Source organism: Epinephelus moara, chromosome 12, assembly GCF_006386435.1.
Source record: "Epinephelus moara isolate mb chromosome 12, YSFRI_EMoa_1.0, whole genome shotgun sequence".
NCBI lineage: Eukaryota > Metazoa > Chordata > Actinopteri > Perciformes > Serranidae > Epinephelus > Epinephelus moara.
The window spans coordinates 3739232-3762087 of NC_065517.1; the positions used below are offsets into that span (position 1 = coordinate 3739232).

The 22856-nt window shown below is 42.0% G+C and overlaps 2 protein-coding genes across 3 annotated transcripts; one reads left to right on the forward strand and one right to left on the reverse strand.

The window, feature by feature from the left end:
* Nucleotides 1–1369: 1369 nt before the first annotated feature.
* Nucleotides 1370–14705, reverse strand: mcm3 (minichromosome maintenance complex component 3). Its single transcript, XM_050058855.1, has 17 exons — nt 14519–14705; nt 14107–14219; nt 12341–12549; nt 12067–12197; nt 11723–11961; nt 11535–11643; nt 11280–11433; nt 8398–8529; nt 8085–8293; nt 7805–7979; nt 7591–7717; nt 7289–7439; nt 6322–6462; nt 6096–6202; nt 5912–5985; nt 2568–2664; nt 1370–2432 (listed from the first exon to the last, which is right to left on the reverse strand). Exons 1-17 carry the CDS (start codon nt 14591–14593, stop codon nt 2234–2236), a joined length of 2442 nt encoding a protein of 813 aa, XP_049914812.1. The 5' UTR covers nt 14594–14705; the 3' UTR covers nt 1370–2233.
* Nucleotides 14706–16375: 1670 nt separating this feature from the next.
* Nucleotides 16376–21622, forward strand: paqr8 (progestin and adipoQ receptor family member VIII). 2 transcript variants are annotated; one of them, XM_050058871.1, is made up of 2 exons: nt 16376–16512; nt 17892–21621. In XM_050058871.1, the coding sequence occupies exon 2, from the start codon at nt 17961–17963 to the stop codon at nt 19035–19037; it is 1077 nt and encodes a 358-aa protein (XP_049914828.1). In that variant the 5' UTR covers nt 16376–16512; nt 17892–17960; the 3' UTR covers nt 19038–21621. The 2 variants fall into 2 exon arrangements, with proteins under 2 accessions (XP_049914828.1, XP_049914829.1); XM_050058872.1 differs by lacking the exon at nt 16376–16512 and adding an exon at nt 16836–17220 and having other exon boundaries at nt 17892–21622.
* Nucleotides 21623–22856: the final 1234 nt, after the last annotated feature.

Genomic DNA, 22856 nt, shown 5'->3' on the forward strand with positions numbered 1-22856 from the left:
GAAGAAATTCCCTCAAGCTGTTATTGAGATATTACATTCAGGAGAATGAGATAGATGCAAGGTCACAGTGACCTTGACCTTTGTCACCAAAAACTGATCATCACTGAGTCCAGGTGGGCGTTTGTGCCAAATTCACAAACACTGCCTTGAGGCGTTCTTGAGATATCGTGTTCACAAGGATGGGATGGACAGACAGACGGACAGACCGCCTAAAAATATAATCCCTTCAGCCATGGCTGTTGCCAGCATGGAGGCATAAACATCTTCCTCCCCTGCTTTTTACCGTTTATGCCTGGCCCTAATACTCTTCCATATACAGTAGTTTGGACATAGTGCAACCCATCCTTAATTCAGTGTTTAAGGAGACAATTTGATAGTTACAAAAGAAATCTTAAAGCAAATGTTGTGTGACATGGGGACAGTTTGGGAGGTATATTTACCAGTATTCACTTTCTTGTCAAGTTATTTATCTGTTTGTTAAATATGAAGCTAAGGCCAGTTAGCTTAGCATAAAAACTGGAGACAGGGGAAAAATTAGCCTGTTTTTTTCCAAAATTAGCAAAATCGTTCATAAAACCGCAACTTAAGTTTTTACACTTTGATTTTTGTATAAATTAAACAAACAAGATATTACATGTTAATTTAGTGATCTTTAAAAGTGCTGGTAGGCCAGAGCAAGCTAGCTGTTTCGCTGTTGCAGTCTCTAAGTCTATTTCTCTACTACTGCTTTAAGACATAAAGCTAAGGGACACATTGACCTACTTGTACAATAATTACCGTAAAATGCAGGTTTCTCAAGCTTCTCCTGAAGCTTTAATACCAACACTTACAAGCAATTACAGCTGATCTGCCTGCTGCTTTTCTTAAGAGGGTCATAGAACCAGTTACCATTAACATCCAGCTTTAAAAGAAAACTAAACTTTATTTGTTCTTAGCTGAGGTAATAGATGCAAGGAGGGTGCAGGCTGTGGCCTTTGATACCATACGTGATATGAGTCAGCCGTGGGTGTCGAAGCCTCCTGTGTCCTGTATGATGGTGTAGTGGTTGCTAGCTCCTCGTCAGGGGTTGGCTGGTGCACATGGCCCTATCTTTACACTCATCAGAGCCACAGCTAAGTTGTGGGGCTGAAAGTCAGATACTGTGTGTCTACTCTGTGTGGGTGCAACAATGCTGTGAACCCCCACCACCTGAAATATAATCTGACTCAGGGTAAACCTGATTAACTATGAAGTGAGGTAAAGTTTGAGAGGGAAGGTAGAAGCTTAACACTGTAGAGATGTATGATCTCTGTGGGACCTCCCACACAAAGCGAGGTCTGGACTCACAGGGGTTTCAAATGAAATGCTTCTTGTAAACACACTGGTACAGAGGCAGGAAGATGTTTAATCAGAAGAGCTCACAAAGTTTCCCAGCATCTCAAACCATTTTTCCAGGAAATTGTATCACACAACATAAAATGCAGCCAGGGTTGGTTGACTGCCAAAATTGGGAGATGACAGCACAAATTTACCAGCATAAGGCATGCAGTGATTTTTGTAGGATGTATACTATGAATAATATTTACAACTTTAGGAAAGTCTGATTTAAGGACTTTATCAACTCAGTGGTGGGAAATTGTTTTTGGTGTAGGGTACATGTCTATGCAGAGCTTATGCCATGGGTATGGTGCAGATAATCTTTTAGAAAACGTGCACAAATGGAGAGGAAATGAGTGCAAAGTATGGAGAGAAGGCTCCATCCATGTCCATCACCCCATATGTATCTAACAGTTGGAATAAATAAGCCTGAAAAAGGTATGAAGCATGCTGTAATGTAGTACTGTCAATTGATTTAAGAACTAAAGTCATTTCCAAAGCATTACATTTTATTTTTTTTAATACACAACTACAGTTAATGAACAGTTTTGAAACGTCTCTTCAACTATATACAAATCCAGATAATACTGTGCTTATAATGGTGTACTAATACACAGCAGGTGCCATTGCTACATGCAGCACAGTGGATCCAACCCATCTCAGAATGATTGGTGCTTTGTGTTTTGAGTTGCAGATTGGCGGTCAGGTGTCTGACTGATTTTTAAATGTGTTCAGCATGAGACTGCATTTTGAAAGAACAAGAAAACAGAGGCTGCATGCATACAAAGTGTCCAGTATTGGATGAAAAAATGAATGTACATTTGAATATAAATCACTGTTTCTTTCAAAGTCCATTTAACCAATTTCCCCCCTTCCCTCAGATGAGGAAGATGATGTCATCAGCCACCATGACCTGGTTGTCATCCTGCATGCGAGCCAAAGCTGCACGAACCTCGGGCTCTGTGAAGCGACTCTGACGCTCCTTGTTGATGTCTTCCATCAGCGCCTTCATCTTCACGGACTGAGCGTGAGCAGACTGGAACACTGAGAACAGGGAGGACTTGAACTCCTTCAGCCTGGTGGAGGAAACAGATTGAATTACATTAAATTACCGCACTGTCAGCACCTGTCTCAGTTCTAACTTATAACAGGTGGTAACACTAATCATGAAACTAGCTGGCTGTTTCAGGCTGTGTGAATCAATCCCTCACCTCTCTGCAGAGAGTTCAGCGTCTTCCGCTTGTGATGTGGCGTCCATGGGCTCCTCCACCCGCTGTGCCTTGGCTGGTTTCGGGGAGCGGGCCTGAACTAAAGAGCAGAGAGACCAGTGTGAGAATTCAAACACATTCAAAGAAGCAGGTTTACCTTCACGCTATCATAAACCCCTCACAAGCCCCTGAAACTTCAAAACTTTTTTCTACATAACATTTAATACTTATTACTAAATAAATTAGAGATCGGGGGGAAAAAATAATCTCAAAGTATTATTCATTTATTGAAGATTTTAACACTTTGAACCCTTCGCTCTTTTGCTTGGTTACTACACATCTTCGCCAAGCATGCCATGTACAGTGGCATGTAAAAGTTTGGGCACCCTTAGACTCACAAGTCAGCTTTTAGACGCTTTGCTTAACTAAAGACTGACGTCTTTCTCCCTGATTTTGTGTTTAGATGGGCGGATACAATTTCAGAGTTTAAAAAAACTCCCTACGTTGCAGAACCAATAGTAAATCTGCAGGGCGGTCCTTCGGTGGCTCGCTGAGCTCTTGTGCTCGTAAACATAGTCCGACTGCATTAAAAGTTTTAAACAAAGTCGCTGTAAGTCCTTCATTTCCACAATCTTGTGGACTGAGCACACGTTTGATAAAACGTGGGTAAATCTCTCGGCATCCATTTTCAAGCTCGGACGAGAAAAGGGGGAGCGCACATTTCCGGGAGGGGGTGTCCTTTTAAAAAAATGCAAGAGGTGTTGCTTTGTTGCCGGCTGTTTTCTCCGGTGTGTTAAACACACTTTAGAAAGGAGTGTCCCCAGACTATCAGAAGGCGGAGATCTCTGATTGTCTGGTGGTGAGACTAGGGCACCCTTGGTCAAAATTTTGTTTACTGTGAGTTGTTAAGTAAGTAGAAGATGAACTGATTTCCAAAAGGCATGAAGTTAAAGATGACACATTTCTTAAATATTTTAAGCGAGATTACTTTTTAATTTCAATCTTTTACAGTTTCAAAATAACAAAAAAAGGGACAGGGTCTGAAGGAAAAGTTTGGGCACCCTGCGTGGTCAGTACTTAGTAGCGCCTCTTTTGACAAGTATCACAGCTTCTAAACACTTTTTGTAACCAGCTAAGAGTCTTTCAGTTCTTGTTTGGGGGTTTCACCCATTCTCCCAGCAAAAGGCGTCTAGCACTGTCAGATTCTTGGGCCGTCTTGCATGCACTGCGCTTTTGAGGTCTAGCCACAGATTTTTAATGATGTTTAGGTCTGGGGACTGTGAGGGCCATGGCAAAACCTTCAGCTTGCACCTCTTGAGGTGGTCCATTGTCATATCAAGGTGTGTTAAGGGCCATTGCCCTGTTGTAGAAGCCATAATCTCTTCATCTTCAGCTTTTTTTTTTTTTTACAGATGGTTTGATGGTTGTTTCCAGAATTTGCTGGAATCTAACTGAATCCATTCTTCCCTCTACCTGTGAAATGTTCCCCCTTGCCACTGGCTGCAACACAAGCCCAAAGTATGATTGATCCACTCCGGAGTTTAACAGTTGGACAGGTGTTCTTTTCATTAAAGTTTTTCTCCAAACATACCTTTGCTCATTGTGTCTTAAAAGTTCTTTTTTAATTTCATCAGTCCACAGGACTTGTTTCCAAAAAGCATCAGGCTTGTTTAGATATTCCTTTGCAAACTTGTGACACTGAAATTTGTTGTGGAGGACACAGGAAAGGTTTTTCTTCTCATGACTTTTCCATGAACGTCATATTTGTACAGGTGTCACTGCACAGTACAACAGTGTACCTCCACTCAGGAATCTCTCAGAAAGTTTTCTTAGTCTTCCAGACCTCAACTTACCTTTTTATAGTCCTCTCTTGCTTTGTGGGCATCAGTTATTTTAGTTTTCAGAATGCTATGCAGCTGCTTAGAGGAGCCCATGGTTGCTGATTGTTGGGACAAGGTTTCAGGAGTGAGAATATTTATAAAGCTTTGACATTTGCAAGCCAATTATGGTCTGAGAATCTGATAAAATTTGTCTGAGGGCTCAGATGTCTTGGGGTGCCCAAACTTTTGCATGGTGCTTCTTTACTTTTTTCCACTCTAACATTGTGAATCTAAAAACAAAAATAATACACTGATCTTGCTTACAATGTTGAAGAGCATTTTCATCTTTCACTTCATGCCTTTTGGACATCAGTTCATCCTCTACTCCTATTCACAGTAAACTAGATTTTGACCAGGGGTGCCAAAACTTTTGCATGCCACTGCATATTGCTATTTTCAGCAGAGGTGAAAAAAGTGTTCAGGTCCTTTACTTGCATAAAAGCCTGCATTCAAAATATGAAAACCCACTATGTTGGAAACAGTCGAGCTGAAACTAAGCACCGCCCACCAGCCAGAGCAAACTCTCATTTTACAGCTGCGTTACAGACTCTGCTCTGATTGGTTGTTTTCGTTTAGCCGCAAAGTGTTCTCACAAATGCAATTAGAAGCAGTGCAAAGAACAGGAGGGACATGATTTTTTTCTGTCTTATGAGATGCTGTTTCAACATAGTGACAGTTTAAGCAAATATGACCAAAAAGCTATTTTCAGAAAAGTTACTATTACAGCTTTAAAGTGTAAAATGTATTGTAGATTATAGGATTAATCACTGATGCATAAACATGAAAAAGCGTTTTGTAGTTATGTAATGTTATCTGGTCGAGGTGAAGCTCATTTTAAGAACTTAGAAAACTTTTACGTCACGATGTATTATCTTTTATAAACTGAGGTAAACCGAGTACAGAAATGTATGGAGAAGACGTATAAAGTAACATCAAATGAAAATACTCAAGTCAAGTACAATGGAAAAGTGCTTTCCACTATTGATGCTCAACAGAAGTTGGGCCATATATTTGCATGCACGTTATACTATACATGATGGTTTATATGAACTGACAATCAAAAGCCTTTTTTGGTTTTGTTCTTGCCTGTATGTGCACATCCATCACAAAGTAAATATGCGTGTGAACATGAATGGAGAAGAGTGTCAATGCTCCAGAGACATAAGACCATATTTGATGGATATTCAGTGCAAACGGAAAATGCTACTATTAATGGATTCTGTCAGACTCAGTTGGGTTTATCCAATAAGATCATTCACAAACCTATTATTTTGCTGTTTCTTTGAGAGGAAAAAAAAAAAAGGAACAGTATGGTTTTACAAAATACTAAAAGACGAAACCCGCCCCATGTGAGAAAGTAGATGTCCTAAACAGAGACTGTGAGTGTTGAGTTGTGTGTGGAATGAGTCAGTGAGAATGTGAAAGCAGACTGCAGCAGTGTGGGAAGTTAATACAAGTGATACTTACTGTCAGGGACATCCTGCTCTTCACTGAAGTCATATGGGCTGTAGGGCTCACTGCCCTGAGAGCCACGGCGCCCCCTGCAGGACACACTAGTTAGTCTCCTTATGGAATGACTGTGACAGTGGAAGCTTTTTTTTTAAAATTATTTTTATATACTTTGTAAATCACTGTGTCAGTAAGTGTTTACCTCTTCCTTGTAGCTCTCTGTGAATGCTGAGTGGACTCCTCGTCCTCTTCCTCTTCTGAACCAGAGTCCCGTTCCTGTCTCGACCGTTTCTTCTCTTTCTCCAGTACCTGCAGGATATACCACACAACCCAGACGTGTTACGGCAGAATTATTTGGCATTACTTTAGCCCCAGTGTTTGAGGACAAAGCCATCATTCCATTCTTCTGCAGACAGAGCAGTACCGACCTTTTTAAAGTAAGCAAACTGGACGAGCTCCACAGCCACCTCTGAGTCCTCCAGCTCCACGGCTTTACTCATTCGAGCCTTGGCGTGTGCTGTGGACAGACGGATCAGAGTCTCCAGCGTACGGGCGGTCACTGGAGAGGTCTGAGGAGAAGGAGAGGTAACGAGGTCAGAGCGCACTAATACAATCTTTACCCATCAGTTACTAGGAGCTGTGTATCTGCATGGTTTCCAACAAGATATGACAATGATCCTTTGAGTAGTATACATAATTATGAAAACAGTTCACCCATTATTCCCATGATTCTGACTACTTGTACAGTAGTAAAAGCACATGTGTAAATAGGTCTGGGTAATATGGCCTATAAAAAATAAAGCAATATTTTTTAGGCTATATCGTGACACACAATACACGATATTTTGAAATCTCCTCTAAACTTCTGTAGACTACTAAAATACTTCACTGCCGTTAGAATAAAGTTAAATCAAGTACTGTTGTAATAAATTTAAATAACATAATGTTATAATAAAGCTAAAGTAATAGTTAGATGTTAGCAGTTTAGCAGTTAGCTGACAGTTCCATTAAGCTGCTTCAATTTCAGGGTCTTGTGCATGCCTGTTCACTATCGAGACTTCTTGGGACACTGGAATAAAACAGAGTCATTGCTAATGTGTTCAGTGACACCTGTGCTTTCACACACTGTGGCCCGTCAAAATAAGACCCCTGCTCAAGTTGACACTGGGCAGAATAATGCTGGGAATTATGCGAGGTCACTAACACGTACCAATAAGTATGATAAAGACATAAGTTGTCCCACCCTACCAGGTGTAACTAAACAGAGAGAGGAAGATATTAGTCAGTTCAGTCTGTACACTCCCTATAGTGCAAGTCTAAGTCTAATCAGTACACTCCGTCTATATTTAATAACCTCTTGTGTACATAAGAAGGTGTGTGCATGCTCCTGCTCACCCTGGCGATATCAGCACCCATCTGCTCTTGTCCCCTCAGCCTCGAGTACTCCTCTGCGATGTGATTGGCTGCCTCCTCTGTTAGCACAGGTGTCACAGCCTTGGCAATGTGGATGTACTTCCTCATGAACTCCTTACTTACAATCTTATCCCTGAAACAAAACAACATTACTTATTACTCTACACTTGAACCAGTTGCCATGATGTTTATTGTTCTTTTCACACTAACATATCTGTAAGGTAATGAGAAGAAAGATTTGACAGGTGTTTTAGTCCCTAGAGAGACAGTTACTGTGTGCTTACTTCTTTTTCTTGCTCCCATGCAGCAGGTTGTTGTGTTTCTCATAGATCTGCAGCTCCTCGTGCTCCTCTGCGATTGCGTCTGGGTCTTCTGTAGCCAAGACGTCTACTGTCCCGCCCAGAGCCATGGCTGAAAATACAAAACAAGGACATATACAATTTTAGATATGTTTACTCAAACACTAAATTAGTTTTAAGAAGTCCTGATGCACAGTACCTGCTCCCTCCTGCTCACGGGGGTCGCGGTAGCGGTGCATCCTCAGCACGTGATCTGAGATCTCGCGGTCCTGCTCGGGGTCCATCTGATCCAGCATGATGAACAGGAGGTCGAAACGGGACAGCAGGGAGTCCTGGAGGCCAATGTTCTCCATGGGGGTTTTATACTGGTCGTACTGCACAGACAGAGCAGGGTTAACATTTTCAGAGAGAGGAAAAAGACAGTTAAGTAAACCCTGTAACTGACTGAAATGTCAGGTGTTATGAGATGAGTTGCTCACCCTGCCGTAGACAGGGTTGGCAGCTGCCAGCACAGAGCAGCGGGCGTTGAGGCGGGCATGGATGCCAGCCTTGGCGATGGTGACGCGGCCCTGCTCCATCACCTCGTGGATGGCCGTGCGGTCCATGTCGGACATTTTGTCGAACTCATCGATGCACACCACACCTCGATCAGCCAGCACCATGGCACCTGCCTCCAGACGACGCTCACCTTGGGGAGAAAAACACCGAAAATCGACATGTGAGATACAGTTAGTGCCAGTTTGTGTGTGTGCCAGTGTGTTCATGCACAGTGGATGTGTTTGTTTGTCATACCAGTCTCCTGGTCAGTGGTGACCGCAGCAGTCAGACCCACACCAGAGGAGCCGCGGCCAGTGGTCGGGATGGCCCTGGGTGCTGTGTGAAGTACATAACGCAGCAGCTGGGACTTTGCTACCGATGGATCCCCTGGTAAAGAAATGGATATGTGACATTAGCCACTATATCACAAACACATCTGAGAGCAGCAGACAGCTTGAGCAGGGTTTATACTGCTGTGTTGAATCAATGCCGTATCTACAGCGTAGGCTCTAGGTGGCCTACACCATAGCCTGATGTACACCTCCCCAGAAATGTAACCACATGTCACAGTGATGCAGACCTCCTGTTTATTTTTGTAAACTGGGAACCATTCCCTCAGTGGAAACAAAGGACAGCAGCATTTAAAGTCTTCTCCTGGCTTCATATGAGCAGAGGTAAACTCCACTAGGTCTCACAATGTGGAAGTGCTAGTTTTATTGTGTTTTACCTTTGCTGTGCTGCCTGCTACAGTTTTTTGTTTTTTTTAAACACACACACCTCGATGGAACAGCCATCAGGAGCAATTTGGGGTTCAGTATCTTTCCCAGAGATACTTGGACATGCAGTCTGGAGGAGTCAGGGATTGAACTGCTGATCTGACTACCCGCTCTACTTAGTTAGCCACAGCTGCTGTGATTTTAGTAAGTTTTACTTCCTGCTGTTGTCCCACTCAATCACTGTCAAATACCTGCATCTGGTAGAAAAGTCTCAAGGTGTGACAAGGTGGCCACCCAACCAGACAAGACTGTTTTGGACTAAAACCAATGATGTGGCAGTGAGGAAGGCCTTAAGCAACAAAAATATGGCAATAAATAGGCCAAGGTGTGTCTGACCAGGCAGAGAAACAGAGAAACCGGTGCAGGAGCAACCAGCAGCCACAGCACTACATCTCATCACAACCATCCTGCAGAGTTGAGAGCTCTGCCCAATTAAGTGTCCCCCTACTCGACTTGGATGTAAGCCGGTAATGGTGCTGTGGATGAGTGACTGCCAGCTGGTCGCCTGTGAACGAGTGGACTTCTGACGCAAAAGAGCAGAGCTACAGCGTCGCAACGCTATATTATCATTTTTCTATGACATTACATTTTTTTTTGTATGCAGTATTTTGGTATTTTAACTCATTGCTTACAACACCACTGGTAGGTTTTTAGTACTGTAACTATTTAAATTATTGTGATTTTTTTTTTTTTTTTTTTACTTAAGCTGGACCCCTTGGTTATTTCAGTGTTGATCTCCAACTGATTTTAAAGTCACCTTAACATTAGCATGTTGTTTTTGTGGGTAAAACAGGTCTAGTATAAGACAAAGTTTTGTCTGTGAACCTTGTGAGTTATAATGGAGCTGAATTTTGTACCGTTATTAAATGTTGCTGTTGTTCCTGGCTTCATATGAGTGGAGGAAAAGTCTGCAGTTCTTCAACTGTGCAATATTTCTTGGTAAAGTGATTTATTCTCACCAACACCTTTTCAGGGTATATATTTATTCAACATATAACGCATATAATTTCTTATGTTCATTCTCATAGTTAGTTGTTTTTATTGTATTGGTTTTAGAGAGCATTATGGTATATAACAAAATATTTCTGAGTGCGATACTTCTTGCTTTTGTGAGAGAAAAGCAGTGTCAGAGCATGCCAGATGACCCCTTGTGGTATGTTCTAGAAATGACGAGAAAAGAGAATCACGGAGAATAAAGGAGAAATAAGATCACATTGAGAGTGATGTAGAGAGATGATTGAAAAATTAAGATCTAAAGAGGGACCAAGATACCACACCTACTAAGCCAACCCAGATACATATTCATCCACTCTATACCAGCAATACACTGTACATTGACGACTATCTAAGAATAACCTTTACATGGTTCCGGTTGTCCTCTCACAGATTGCGAGTGCAAATTGGGAGGTGGAGCTGTACACCACCAGAACAACGTGTGTTACTGTAAGACTGGCATACACAATGAAGAACATATACTTGTGTGCCCTCTTACACAGGATATCTGTGAGAAATATGGACATGACTCTACTGAACTGAGCTCACTCTTTGTGGACACTTATAAAAGAATCTACACAATTTACAGTTTACACAGTTAGGATATTTTTATTCCTAACATCTTACCTACTAGTGTTAAACATTGGAGCATAATGCACATTTTTATTTCTATTTTATTTTATTTGCACATACTTACATTTCATACTCTTATCTTACTTGTGATAATTCTCTATTCTTTACATCAGAGCGACTGTACGGAATCACAATTTCTCCTCAGGGATCAATAAAGTATTTCTGTTTATGATTCTCAAAACACTTTTACAAGATATTTTTAAGACAGCCTGTTTTTATACTTTATTTTGATTATATTAGTTCCTCTTTTGAATTATTTGCTTCATCAGTATATAGATCAGTCATGTTCTCATGTATTGTAATACACTAATATTATGCGTTACGGTCTGAACTTTGGTACTTTATTTCCTAACATTTCACTGGTGTAAACATCGTTGTCTCAATACAAGACGGCATACAGACACAAACAGAAGTGCATGAAGCAGTGTTCACAAATGCCAAGTCCAACTACCGTTTGTTACGGCATTCATAAACTCCAGTTGTCATTATGAAACTACCATCGAGCGGCAGGTAACGTAACACTAATGTAAAGCCTAGCATTTTGGCAGTGCAGTTGCAGAGAGATGCAGACACACCACACAAGTATAAATGTTCACAACACCATCAACCACTTGCAGAGGCTGGGGCATAGGCTCTGCTTAGAGCCTTTGTGCAACTCTAAATCAGACTTTAATAGGACAGAACTGATAACATAACATTAAGAGTTCAATTCATTAATTGAAGAAACAACAGTACCGATGAGCAGGATGTTGATGTCTCCTCTGATGCGCGATCCATTCTCCAGCACCTTCTCCACACCGCCCAGCAACATGCAAAGGATGGCCTTCTTTATGTACTCGTGGCCATGGATGCTGGGAGCCAGGGAGCGAGCCAGCTGATCAAACACATCCTAAGTAAAAACACAAAAGGAGAATTCTTTTAGTTAGAGTGAGATCCTTTTCATACGCTTGAGCAGCTGTGAGCAACAAGGCAGGAAAAGTGAGGCCTTACTATGGAGCGAGTCTGGCTGAACTTCCTGATTTTGGCTATATCATCTGCGGAGAAGAGGGGGGACACTTCCTTGCTCATCTGTTTGACGTGGCAGGCTATCATGATGGTCCTGAGGAGAAACGGATGGAAAATTACTAACAGAGAACGACTAACTCAGCAGCTTTAGTACATGCTTTATCCCATCTCACCTGAATGTGCCAGAGGTGAATCCACCCTTCTTGCCAGGCAGGCAGCGATATGTTCCGATGACCTGCACTCTGTCTCCTGGTTTGACCATGTCCACCAGGTCGTTGTCCAGGATGATGTCCACAGAGCGGGGCAGCTGGCCAGCGGGGGCTTTCTCAGGCATCTCCTGCACTGTGATGGTCTGGTGGTCCTTGTAGATGGAGAGACCAAACTCTGTCTCCAGAGGGTTGTTCTCCTCATCCTGTCCAAAGACACGGAAACGGAGGGAGTAAAGATGTGTGAAAAATCAGGACCACGATCTGTTTTGGTCAAACAGTAAGTACACACATTTTCAAAGCATAGCTACCTTGGTGGGGTAGATAGCACTGGAGGGGAAGGCGTCCAGCGAGGTCATGTCAGTGTACTTCCTTTCCATTGTCTTCTTGGTGGCTGGGCAGTAGTGGACACTGCGCACTACTTTCGGACGCACCAGAGAACCTGAAGAAGAATGTGAAGGGAGTAATGATAAATGTTCTTAATATCACCTTGAAAGGGAAACATTCAAAGATTTTATCAAGTGTAAAGCAGTCAAAGAGACAAGCAGTGATCCCCAAAGACAAGGAAAATTAACATCTACTTACACTTGGTGATGATGCCCTCCACACACACCATGCTGCCCAGCAGACGGGAGGTCAGGGTCCGGGGGGTGACGTGTTTGTTGCCAAAGCTGCCCTCCAGACCGATGAAGAACTCCTCATACTGCTTGGCGTAGGTGGCGTCCACTGAGGCCACCAGATCCTTCAGAGCTCGCTGGAATGCCAGCAGCTCCTCAAAGGCATTGCTCATCAGTCTGGCAGAGAGGATAAAACATTTGAGTCATGGGCATGGCTGATTTCAATTTCCAAATGTTTTAAACTCAGACCTGCTGATTCGTGCATGATGCCAAAGCTGCCCCCCATGGCCCTAATTGTTTTAGCATTTTCCATTCACTTACATGAAACAGTTAGCAGCATCCTTTGTTAAATTATCCGAGACTAACCGGCCAGTCACCGCACATGGCCAATCAAGCTGAAAATTGCATGATTCTAGTCAGCAGTCGATCGATCGGTGCAACTTTGCTTTTTTTGTTGTTATATACAGAAATAATAACACATCGAAACTCTAGAAGATTTAATGAGAATGAAGCATTTTGCTCGCTGTTTCAGCATCGCTATGCGCCTCATGCTTCTCCACTCTAGGTGCCTGGCGTATTTGCCGGAGTACTCTGAACTCCTTGAGTGGAAAAATCTTCAACTCAGAGCAGAAAAGCACCCTACGTCATCCCCACTATTGTCCCATTGTCCAATCGGATGATTTGAGAGGCGGGCCATCTGTGGTCAATCAATCAATTTTATTTATAAAGCCCAATATCACAAATCACAATTTGCCTCAGAGGGCTTTACAGCGTACGACATCCCTCTGTCCTTAGGACCCTCACTGCAGATAAGGAAAAACTCCCCCCCTTTAACGGGGGGAACAGGTGGTTGGGACACCAAGTTTACAGCTGGTTAACAATGGAGGAGAAACTGGTGGTTGGGTTGTTGGATACCCAGAGCTATATGACCTAACAAACCGCAGTTACCACCATCTCATTAGAAAACAGCAGGTGTGGAAGCATTTAAGTGCAGTACGTGAAACTGCCATCACCAAGGTAAAGCTCCTGGACCAACTGGTGGTTCTCCCTGTGATCCACCATCTTTTTTTGTCATGTAACCACACAGATCTGTTTCCCTGTGCTATTTGCTGACAGCCTCTCACCCTCAACCAGAGCTACAGCAAGTCTCCTCTGCCTGAACATTTAGGAACTAGATACTAATAACTGTGAAATAAATAAATAGATCATGTGTTGATTACACAGGAAGGTTAGGGTAAGGATGTGATTGTACAGTTGCCTGGCAACAATAGAAACCTGTAGCAGTATTAGTGGCATTAGTGGCATTCAATTAAAATAAAAAGGCAGTGCGGTGTGCCTCATGTTCTGCAACCTGCAAAACACTTTCTGTGTGATCGGGGTGTAAATCAGTTATGTAGCCAGGGCCTCTACAACATGCTACAGAACACTGTGTGCTGCATGTGTTTCTGGCTATGATACTGTAAATAGTGTAATTTGGGCTTCTTTTTTTTATTCAGTTTACATGCCCACAAACCTGCCAGGGGTTAAGAGGGAATGTAAAATAAAAACAGCATCTAACCATTTAAAGTTGTATGTACCCCTGTCCTAAGTCAAAATTTAAAGTGCTTAACATAATATTTCATGTGCCCCAATTTGCACCACCCCTCCCCTCTCACAAATAACGAACGGTCCCTTATAAAGACGCTGAAATGTAATGTGTCAGTGCCAATGCACAGAGAGAGTTTGGTTCCTTACTTTGCAGCCCGGGCCTCGTTGCGTCTCCTCAGGTCGTTGATGTTGACGATGAGTCGAGCTTTATTTTCACCGATCATGTCCCGGACTTTGCTTTGGTAGATCCCCTGGTCTTGCTGCAGGGAACGGGCAGAAGGGCTTGGTGTTTTTCAATTGTTAACGCAGAACAATATGATGTAACCGGGCTCAAAGGAAATATGCATCAGTTTATGACTGACACACAATTAGCTAAACTCAAAACACACTCAACTGTTGCCCCAGGCTTCACAGTAACGTTAGCATTTGCAAACTAATGTCATTTGACTGTCAACAGCGATTACTGTTACAAACTAGCCAAACGAAGAGCAGTTCTTTTGTTATGACCGCATGGTTTCTCATTCCACCCCACAACAAACCGGATTAAAGTTAGACTTACATCGTCGTCCAGGAAGTCCAGGTAATCCCTCTGAGCCTCCCTCATCTCACGGTCGTCTACGACGTCGGTTGCCATTATAAGCGATTATTTATTATACTGTAAAAATCTTGAAGGGTTGCACAGAGTTTGGTACCGTATGTACTCTGCTGCCGTCAAACCACACACTGTAGAGTTTTCGCGCCACTGCGTGCCGGCTACAAGTAGAGCGTAACATGCGATTGGTCAACTCGGCACGTACGCTTTGCATAGTCGGCGGGTAAATGTACCGCCGTCCAATAAAATGCACCGTGACACCGCATAACTCCGCCCCCTCAAAGAACTCGCGCGAAAATGGAGCAGGAAGGGGAGGCCTGTTTCAAGGGAGGAAAAGCATAACCCAGCCAAGCGTTAGTCAGTTTATCCAGGAGATGGCGACATAAACAAGGACCTGAAGGATTTTGTTAATGACAATTGGAAGTACATGAAATACAGATCCTCACATGATTATAGGCAATACACTGAAAGAACACGTTTAAAAAGAAGGGAAAGAGTTTTACATCAAATTTAAAAGCTAGAGAGTTCTGATTATGTTGGTTGTGCATCGTCACAGACATTTTGTACATTTTTAGCCCAATGTATCTTTGTTTTTATTATGGTTTTACCAAAATGTCCTCTGTCCTCTGTAAACAAATATTATAAAGAATTTTGGTCAGTGCAAACAATGCCTCAATTCACTCCTACAAGTTTCCTTTAGAAATTATTGATGATTTTATTTATTTATTTATTTAAACAAAACAATATCAAAACAACAAAAACAGTGAACACAGGCCAGTTAATTAAGTGTTGTCAGGGGATAAGGGGGTGAAGTTCTTTTGGCTCTGGTGTGTGTGTGTGTGTGTGTGTGTGTGTGTGTGTGTGTGTGTGTGTGTGTGTGTGTGTGTGTCTGTGTATCTGTATGTCTATACCCTACAGTTTTGACAGGTGAAAGGATGGGGGAAGAGGAAAATAACAATAATAACAACAACAATGATAATGATAATAATAATAATTATTATTATTATTATTGGTGGTAACAGGGTAAAGGTAGGGTTAGTTTTAGTGTACTTTCTCCCCTTAATCATTATTGTTATTATTATTATTAAGTAGTAGTAGTAGTAGTAGTAGTAGTGTAGTAGTAGTATTGATACATTCTAAGGATTTAAATTTAGACACAAACTTTATATTCAATGTGACTGTCAAACTACAAGCACCTATTTATTTATTAAAAGCAGTGTTAGGAAGGTTACTTTTGAAATGTAATAGGTCACAGATTACTAGTTACTCTGTTAAAAATGTAATTCGTGACATTCTTTCAAATGTTTTATACTAGACAGTAAAGCTGAAAAGTCCCAAAATCAGAAATGCATTAAATATGGAATTCAGATTTGTGTCAAAGTCTTTGTTGACCTGTGTTGTCTGGAAATATGCCCAAAGAAGACATTCCTGAACAGCAGAAAGATGCAAAGCAACAGAATTAATGTTATATTCTACATATGCGGTTTTGTTTTTTTTTGTTTGTTTGTTTTTTTTTTACCAAAACAATGTACTTGTATGTAACCCGTGTAATCACCAATACTGTGTTTAGTAACTGTTATAATTTTCTCATTAACTGTAACTGAATAGCATTGCATTTCTTTTGTAATTTAATTAGGTAGAACTGTTACATGTAGCCTAACTAGTTACACCCTGACACTGATTATAAAACTTCAGTGTATTTTGTCGATACTGTTAATCACTGCACTTTCTGGTCATTGTAACCCCGCCCACGCTCGTTACACTCCGGGCAGTCCGGTCAGCTGTGTTTTCACCCTTTCCCTCCCTGCAGCAGCAGCCTGCGGCTCTCTCTTCACCTCAACATGCCATAGAAAAGGAGCGGTATGTGTTCTCTATAGGAGGGGACACTGCAGCATAGTTAGCCTGCTTTTCTTCTTCTAGCAGAGACAAGCTAGGGGCAACAGGTGTGCCGACACCAGCAGGTGAGATGAAGTTTCTTCTTCCTACGACTACTGCAAATCAGAAGCTTTATTTTAGTCCTTTTGTGTGGACAAATGGTTATATGATGGGAAACGTGTTTTCTCTGCAGATGGCTAACTCTGTTGAAAGTACCGCAAAATAAAGGGAGATTAGAGATAAAGAGCGTTTCATTTCTCAATGTAATTTCTGTTGGGCTAAAAAAAAACGCACTGGTTTGTCTGGACCAACAACTTCTGCAAGGAGGTGTTCATGTTTTCATGAACCCACAGGTGAAGCCTTCAACTTATTTTTCCAAGATAAACTTTGTTCAAACTCCCATTGTTACTCATAAGGTGCAGGTATTCACTATCAGTGAGTGTTAGTGACAATAATAGAAGGGGAACTGGTCAGGACACACCCAAAGGGGGGCATACCATAGGCCCAGCTGTTTGCAGTAGCAGTTCATCCTCAGATGGGTGCTTGTTGTTTGTTTTGTTGCCTCCATAGATGCTGATTTACCTTGGTGACAACAGTGATTTACATTTCTCTCTCCCCCCCTCTCTCTCTCATCCAGTGTGTGTGTGTGTGTGTGTGTGTGTGTGTGTGTGTGTTTGTGTGTGTGTATGTGTTTGTCAGGAGGGTAATGGTTTCAGGTTTGACTACATAGCTGTATTTCCGGAGTACACAACACACATGGAGAAGAATGCCTACCTTTGGAATGCTCTCATGTTGTGTGTATTTGTTTTATAACTGTGTGGAGAGACTGCAAGTGAAAATGAGTTTAAAAAAACTTCAGTCCAGACTGATATGTCAAATGAAAACATTAAAATTTTATGTTATGCTGAATATGGTCCCTCACATATGAATTAAAAAGTGCAATTGCAGTATCTCAGGGCTCACCAAAACAGCTCTGGTTTGTTAATCTGTCTATCGAATATTCACAGCATGTGCTCTTGGCTGCTAATTGTGAAGTTTTATTAACTTTCTCTCCCAATTTGAATCCCCCTCAGATTGTATTAAGCTCAGTCTTCATAATTTATGATTTACTATGTTGATTGATGCATTCTAAAAATCACTTGAAAATCTCCCCCTAGAGAGTGCTTATTGGCATCACGTCAAAGCACATTGCAGGCTCTTATCAGGTTATGAGCCATTAAGAGGTCTTTCGTGATACATAACTTTGCAGTTTTCAAATATTCATTTAATTCTGTCTGGCATCCTCTCATAGAAAGTCACCTCTCTTTCATCTCCTTTGATGCCTCTGGTCAACTTCACTGTTTCATCATGATGTCCTGCAAAAACATTTAATGACAGACATAGATGTAAGCTGCTACTGCAACTGACTGGTTCAGAGGCATACAACTGCAAGGTGGTAATTCTAGTTCTGTTTTGTGTCCCACAGGCTGTTGTGTCCATCAGTCCTCTGTTTGTATTCCACTTCCCCTTCTTCTCCTCCACCCATCACCCAGCTATGTCGGGAGACACTCTGCAGCGTCTCACCACCTTGACCCTAAGCATCAAACACCTCAGCCGCCTGCCCCACTTCTCAGACCTCATTCCTCCCTGCCTTCCGTCACCCAGCCCCACTGTCGCTGCCTCCCAGGTCCCTATTCTGTTCCGAGAGCCCTACATCCTGTCGGGCTACCGTCCTGTCCAGCAGCACTGGCACTTCTACCTCCTCAGCCTCTTTCAAAGACATAATGAATCCTTAAACGTGTGGACCCACTTGTTGGCAGGTCCTGTGCTGCTGCTCCGCTGGTGGGCCAACATAGGTGCCCTGGGGTACACCTTGGACACAGCCTCTCTACCTCTGAGCCTCTTCCTGGTGTCCTCCCTCACCTATCTGTTCTTTAGTGTGGTAGCTCACCTCTTGCAGTCTCACTCTGAACATGCACACTACTTCTTCTTCTTCATTGACTATGTTGGTGTAGCTGTGTATCAGTATGGTTGCTCACTTGGCCATTATTTCTACACGTCAGAGGCAGCATGGAGAGAAAGCTGCATCGGGCTCCTGTTCCTACCTGGAGCTGCCTTCTTCGGGTGGCTCTCCTGTGCAGGCTGCTGTTTTGCTAAGGCCAGGTATCGGCGGCCATATCCAATACGGCGTAAAATCTGTCAACTGATCCCTACCACCCTAGCATACATACTGGGCATCAGCCCAGTAGTCCATCGCCTGTTCACTGTCTCCTGGACACAGGATCCCTCACTCTCCTTCCATGCTCTCCAGATTGCCTCTTTCCTTCTGTCCGCCCTGTTCTTCTCCTGTCCCATCCCTGAGCGCTTCTTCCCTGGCCGCTGTGACTTTTTGGGTCAGGGTCACCAGATCTTCCACCTGTTTCTGTCCCTGTGCACCGTGTTCCAGCTGGAGGCTCTGTTCCAGGACTATGCCAGGCAGAGAGATACAGTGATGGAGTTATTTGGAGAGAGGCAGCTGTGGTGGGCTTGTGTATCCTTCCCCGCCCTGTTCTTGTGTTGCATCCTGACGGCACTCATTACAATGAAGTACATCACAAAGCAACTGCAGGGTAAACAAGAAAAAGACAAGTGACGAGTTTGTTAATGTGTGTGTCTGAGAGACAAAGATAGAAAGGGGTTGGGTTTAAATGTACCTAACAGAAATATTAATAACAATGATAATAATAATAAAAAAAGCCATATTTGCATTTTTTGTTTACCTATCAGTTTGTCTGTGAAAAATGTGATTGCGTAAAGTATTCCAACAATAAAAATGTCAAAGAACTTCTTGTCTGATACAATTAACAAGTCATCTGACATTTCCAGAGGGTTAAGTCACTGATTCAACGCAGAAATAGTTGGCTCAGTGGACTCCATACTTTGCTAACTATGGCTCAGTAAAGTTTTCCACAGTGAATCATCCTTCCTTTTAATTGCTGCTGATGATGGTTCTGAGGACAATACTAATAAAGGACATTGGTCTCAAACATGTAATTCTATCGGTCATTTTAGGAAATATCAGAATTATCAACACATACATTGTAAATAACTGTAGAGAAGTTGCATTTTCAAGCTCTGTTTACCTAATCGTATACAGAAAAAAGCAACTGCGTATTCAAAATTAGCTAACTAGTTTTAGACATACTGCTACTCCAGACGTACGTTGCCAGCTTTAGCTCTCAGAGGTAAATAGCAGTGTCAGCATTAAAATACGGAGTGAAAGAGCAAATCTGGATTATGGAGTTCATTGGCGGATTATGAGACAATGGGCCCCTGGGCACAGATATGCAAAAGGCCCCATCACCTCTCCTACAAAGCAGCAAGGCACACAGACTTGTGTCAGTTTGTGTCTCTTTGTAGTCATGTCATGCCTCTTTGATGTCATTTCATGCTTCTTTGAGGTCATTTTGTGTCTCAGTGGTTGTTTTGTTTCTCTTTATAGTCATTTAGTGTCTCTTTAAGGTCATTTTATGTGTCCTTATAGTCATTTTCTGTTTGCTTGAAGTCATTTTGTGTCTCTTTGGGGTCATTTTGTGTCTTGTTGAGGGCATTTTGTTTCTTTTTGAAGTCATTTTGTGCCTCTTTGGGGTAATTTTGTGTCTGTGAAATCATTTTGTTTCTATGTAGTCATGTTATGTCTCTTTGAAGTCATTTAGTCTCTTTGTGGTTGTTTTGTGTCTCTTTGAAGTCATTTTTTGCCTCTTTGGGGTGATTTTGTGTCTCTGTGAAACCATTTTCTGTCTGTGCAGTCATTTTGTTTTTCTTTGTGGTTTTTTTGTTTATCTTTGTAGTCATCTTGTGCTTCCTTGAGGTCATGTTGTGTCTCTTTGAGATCATTTTGTGTCTATTTGAGGTCATTGAATTTGTGTCTGTTTTAGGTCATTATGTGTCTCTTTGGGGTCATTTTGTGTTTCTTTGTAGTCATTTTGTGACAAACTTGAGGCCCCTAGGCCTGTGCCTGGTGGGCCCGTTCAGTAATCTGTCCATGTGTTCATCGAAGTGGCCCAGCCAGATAGTGGGATTTGGGTGAACAAAGAGGCTAGTTTAACACTAAGGCAGGGGGAAAGAGCGCATGGACACAAGCTGGCAGGAGGGTCTCCACGTGGTCAAAATCCCTCAGCAGATCCAGTTATAGAAAAATGTGTGTGTGTGTGTGTGTGTGTGTGTGTGTGCCTGTCTGCATGTGTAGGAAAAGATGACAGAAGACAACACTGACCCACAGGGGCAAAAGGCAGCACCTGCATGGTTTTTCATATATTTCTTTGCTCAATCCAATGGTCTCTACAACCCTTAAGATGTGGTGAAAAGCAAAAAAAAAAAAAAAGAAAGAAAGAAGTGGGAGCAGATGAAAGACTGGCTTACCTCAGCATAATGAGCAGCATAATGTAGCAAGTCCATATGGAGAGCATGAGACAACAAAAACAGAAACCAAAGCAAAGTGGAAAAAGTTGCAAATCCTTGGAAAATGCTGAATATTTAGAGCTAGCTATTTAAAAAATCAAGGGTCTTTTGATGCTAATGTTAAACACAAAAATATGTTGTTGACCCTGTTTGTCCACATGGAGGAAACAAGGCTGTTGTCAGTGTGTCTCTGTGGTTTTGCCTGTTCTTTGTTAGTTGCTAAATATTGTATTGCAGTCATGTTAAGCAGGTAGCCACACCTTTTGTTTCTAATATGTAGAATGAATTCCCTCAGGATGAGTTTCAGGATGGCCCAATATCAGTGTCAGTGTGAGTCAGAGCTCAGGAGTCTTTTTTTAAAGCGATAGTTTTCACAGATACATTTAGGTAAATGTTACTCTTTGCTTTCTTGATGAAGGTTAAAGTTACAGTTGATAACTTTTATGAAAATAACCTTCTTGCTGATATTGTCACTGTATCCTTACAGCAGTGCACAAGAGAGATAATCTGTAAAGACAGAAATTCATGTCCCTCCTCCTACTCCTACACATCGTGTGAAAACCAAGCACCACCCACCAGCCAGAGCAAACTTTCTCATTTTACAGTTAAACAGTACAAAAATATGTTTCTGAAAACATCTAAGGAGAGAAATAGTCAGTGCAGTAACAGAATCTTGATTAATATTTGATCAGCACTGCCTAGTTTTTTAAAGTGATTGACATGATTGACAGCTGCGTTGGAGACTCCTCAGCTTGATTGGTTGTTTTCATTCACGTGCGATAATGCCATTAGAAGCTCTATGAGGAAGCGGAGGAACATGATTTTTGTCTCATGTTCAGCATGTTGGCCGTTGCCATCTTGGTTTCTTTTTTGGAGTCAGGAGTGACCATCTCTGGACAACGGCTGTGGAGGAGTAAGGGGTGGATCTGGATCTAAATTGAGGACACAGTCGAGAGACAGCCTGTCACCCAAAGTGACCTGTAAGGCATGACCCAGAAATGCAGATCACTGGCACCCTTCTATAATGTAGTCTGTAATGACATGACAACACACAATAACCTTCGGATGATATTTTTCTGGTGTCACATTGGCAGAAGTGGAGCAGTGTGGATCATTGTGGATAAATTAGCTGAAATCCTGTTGGTAACGTGTTGCTAAAATTACTGTAATGTGTTACCCTCAACACTGTTTATGAAGCAGACACACAAAGCACAAAATTTCAGCTTGGACTCTTCTTTGTCTCAGCTCTCACAGCCCAAAGAGACATGCGATCATGCCACGCCTAAAAATCACCTCTAAAGTTTATGGTGGATATTTTCTTCTTACCTTTGTAGGCTACAGAGCCGGACTAACTGATTCCTCTTCTTTCCAGACTGTTAAGATGTTAAGCTAAGCTAAACAGCTGCTGGCTGAATCTTCATTTTCAACTTACCAGATTGGTATCAAGCTTCTCATCTAACTCTCGGCAATAAAGCAAATGACTGCAGCCTATTTTCTGAAATCTCAATTGGAGAGGATTTTTTTCCCTTAAATATTGAATGATGAAATGTTTTGAAATGTGGTAGCCAGTACAGAAGAGCTAAAATCTTAAAACTATTTGAGAAAGGCTACAGGATAATGAGTCTGTTATTTGAGATATGGTTTGTATGTGCACGAAGGCCCACTTTCCTCTGCAGAGTTAAACTCAGCTAGTATCAGGAAGGTTATTGTTTTTCCAATTTGCCCTCAAATAGAGATTATTTGTTGGCTGGGTTCATTCCTATATGAGCAAATTGTGCTTTCAGGATTATGTTACAAATATTAGAAATTGGCTATGATTCCTGCAGGCTTCCTTTCCCCCTGCAGTGAGAGTGGGGCTATTGATTTTGTGCCGCTGAGCAAATCTCACACAGATCTCAGAGAGGGAACAAATGAATTTGTTGAGAGCTATGGATTGCCTGATCTGCAGTGCTTCAGGAGATGATTATGACAGAATGGGGCTGTTAAACAAGTAATGGGCATAGGCGTTACT

Coding starts and splice junctions, on each gene's coding strand:
- mcm3 (XM_050058855.1), bottom strand. CDS start 14,593: ATGGCAACCGACGTCGTAGACGACCGTGAGATGAGGGAGGCTCAGAGG. Junction 14,220..14,518: donor TGGACTTCCTGGACGACGAT/GTAAGTCTAACT, acceptor CGTTCCCTGCAG/CAAGACCAGGGGATCTACCA. Junction 7,718..7,804: donor CCGTGAGCAGGAGGGAGCAG/GTACTGTGCATC, acceptor TTGTATTTTCAG/CCATGGCTCTGGGCGGGACA.
- paqr8 (XM_050058871.1), top strand. CDS start 17,961: ATGTCGGGAGACACTCTGCAGCGTCTCACCACCTTGACCCTAAGCATC.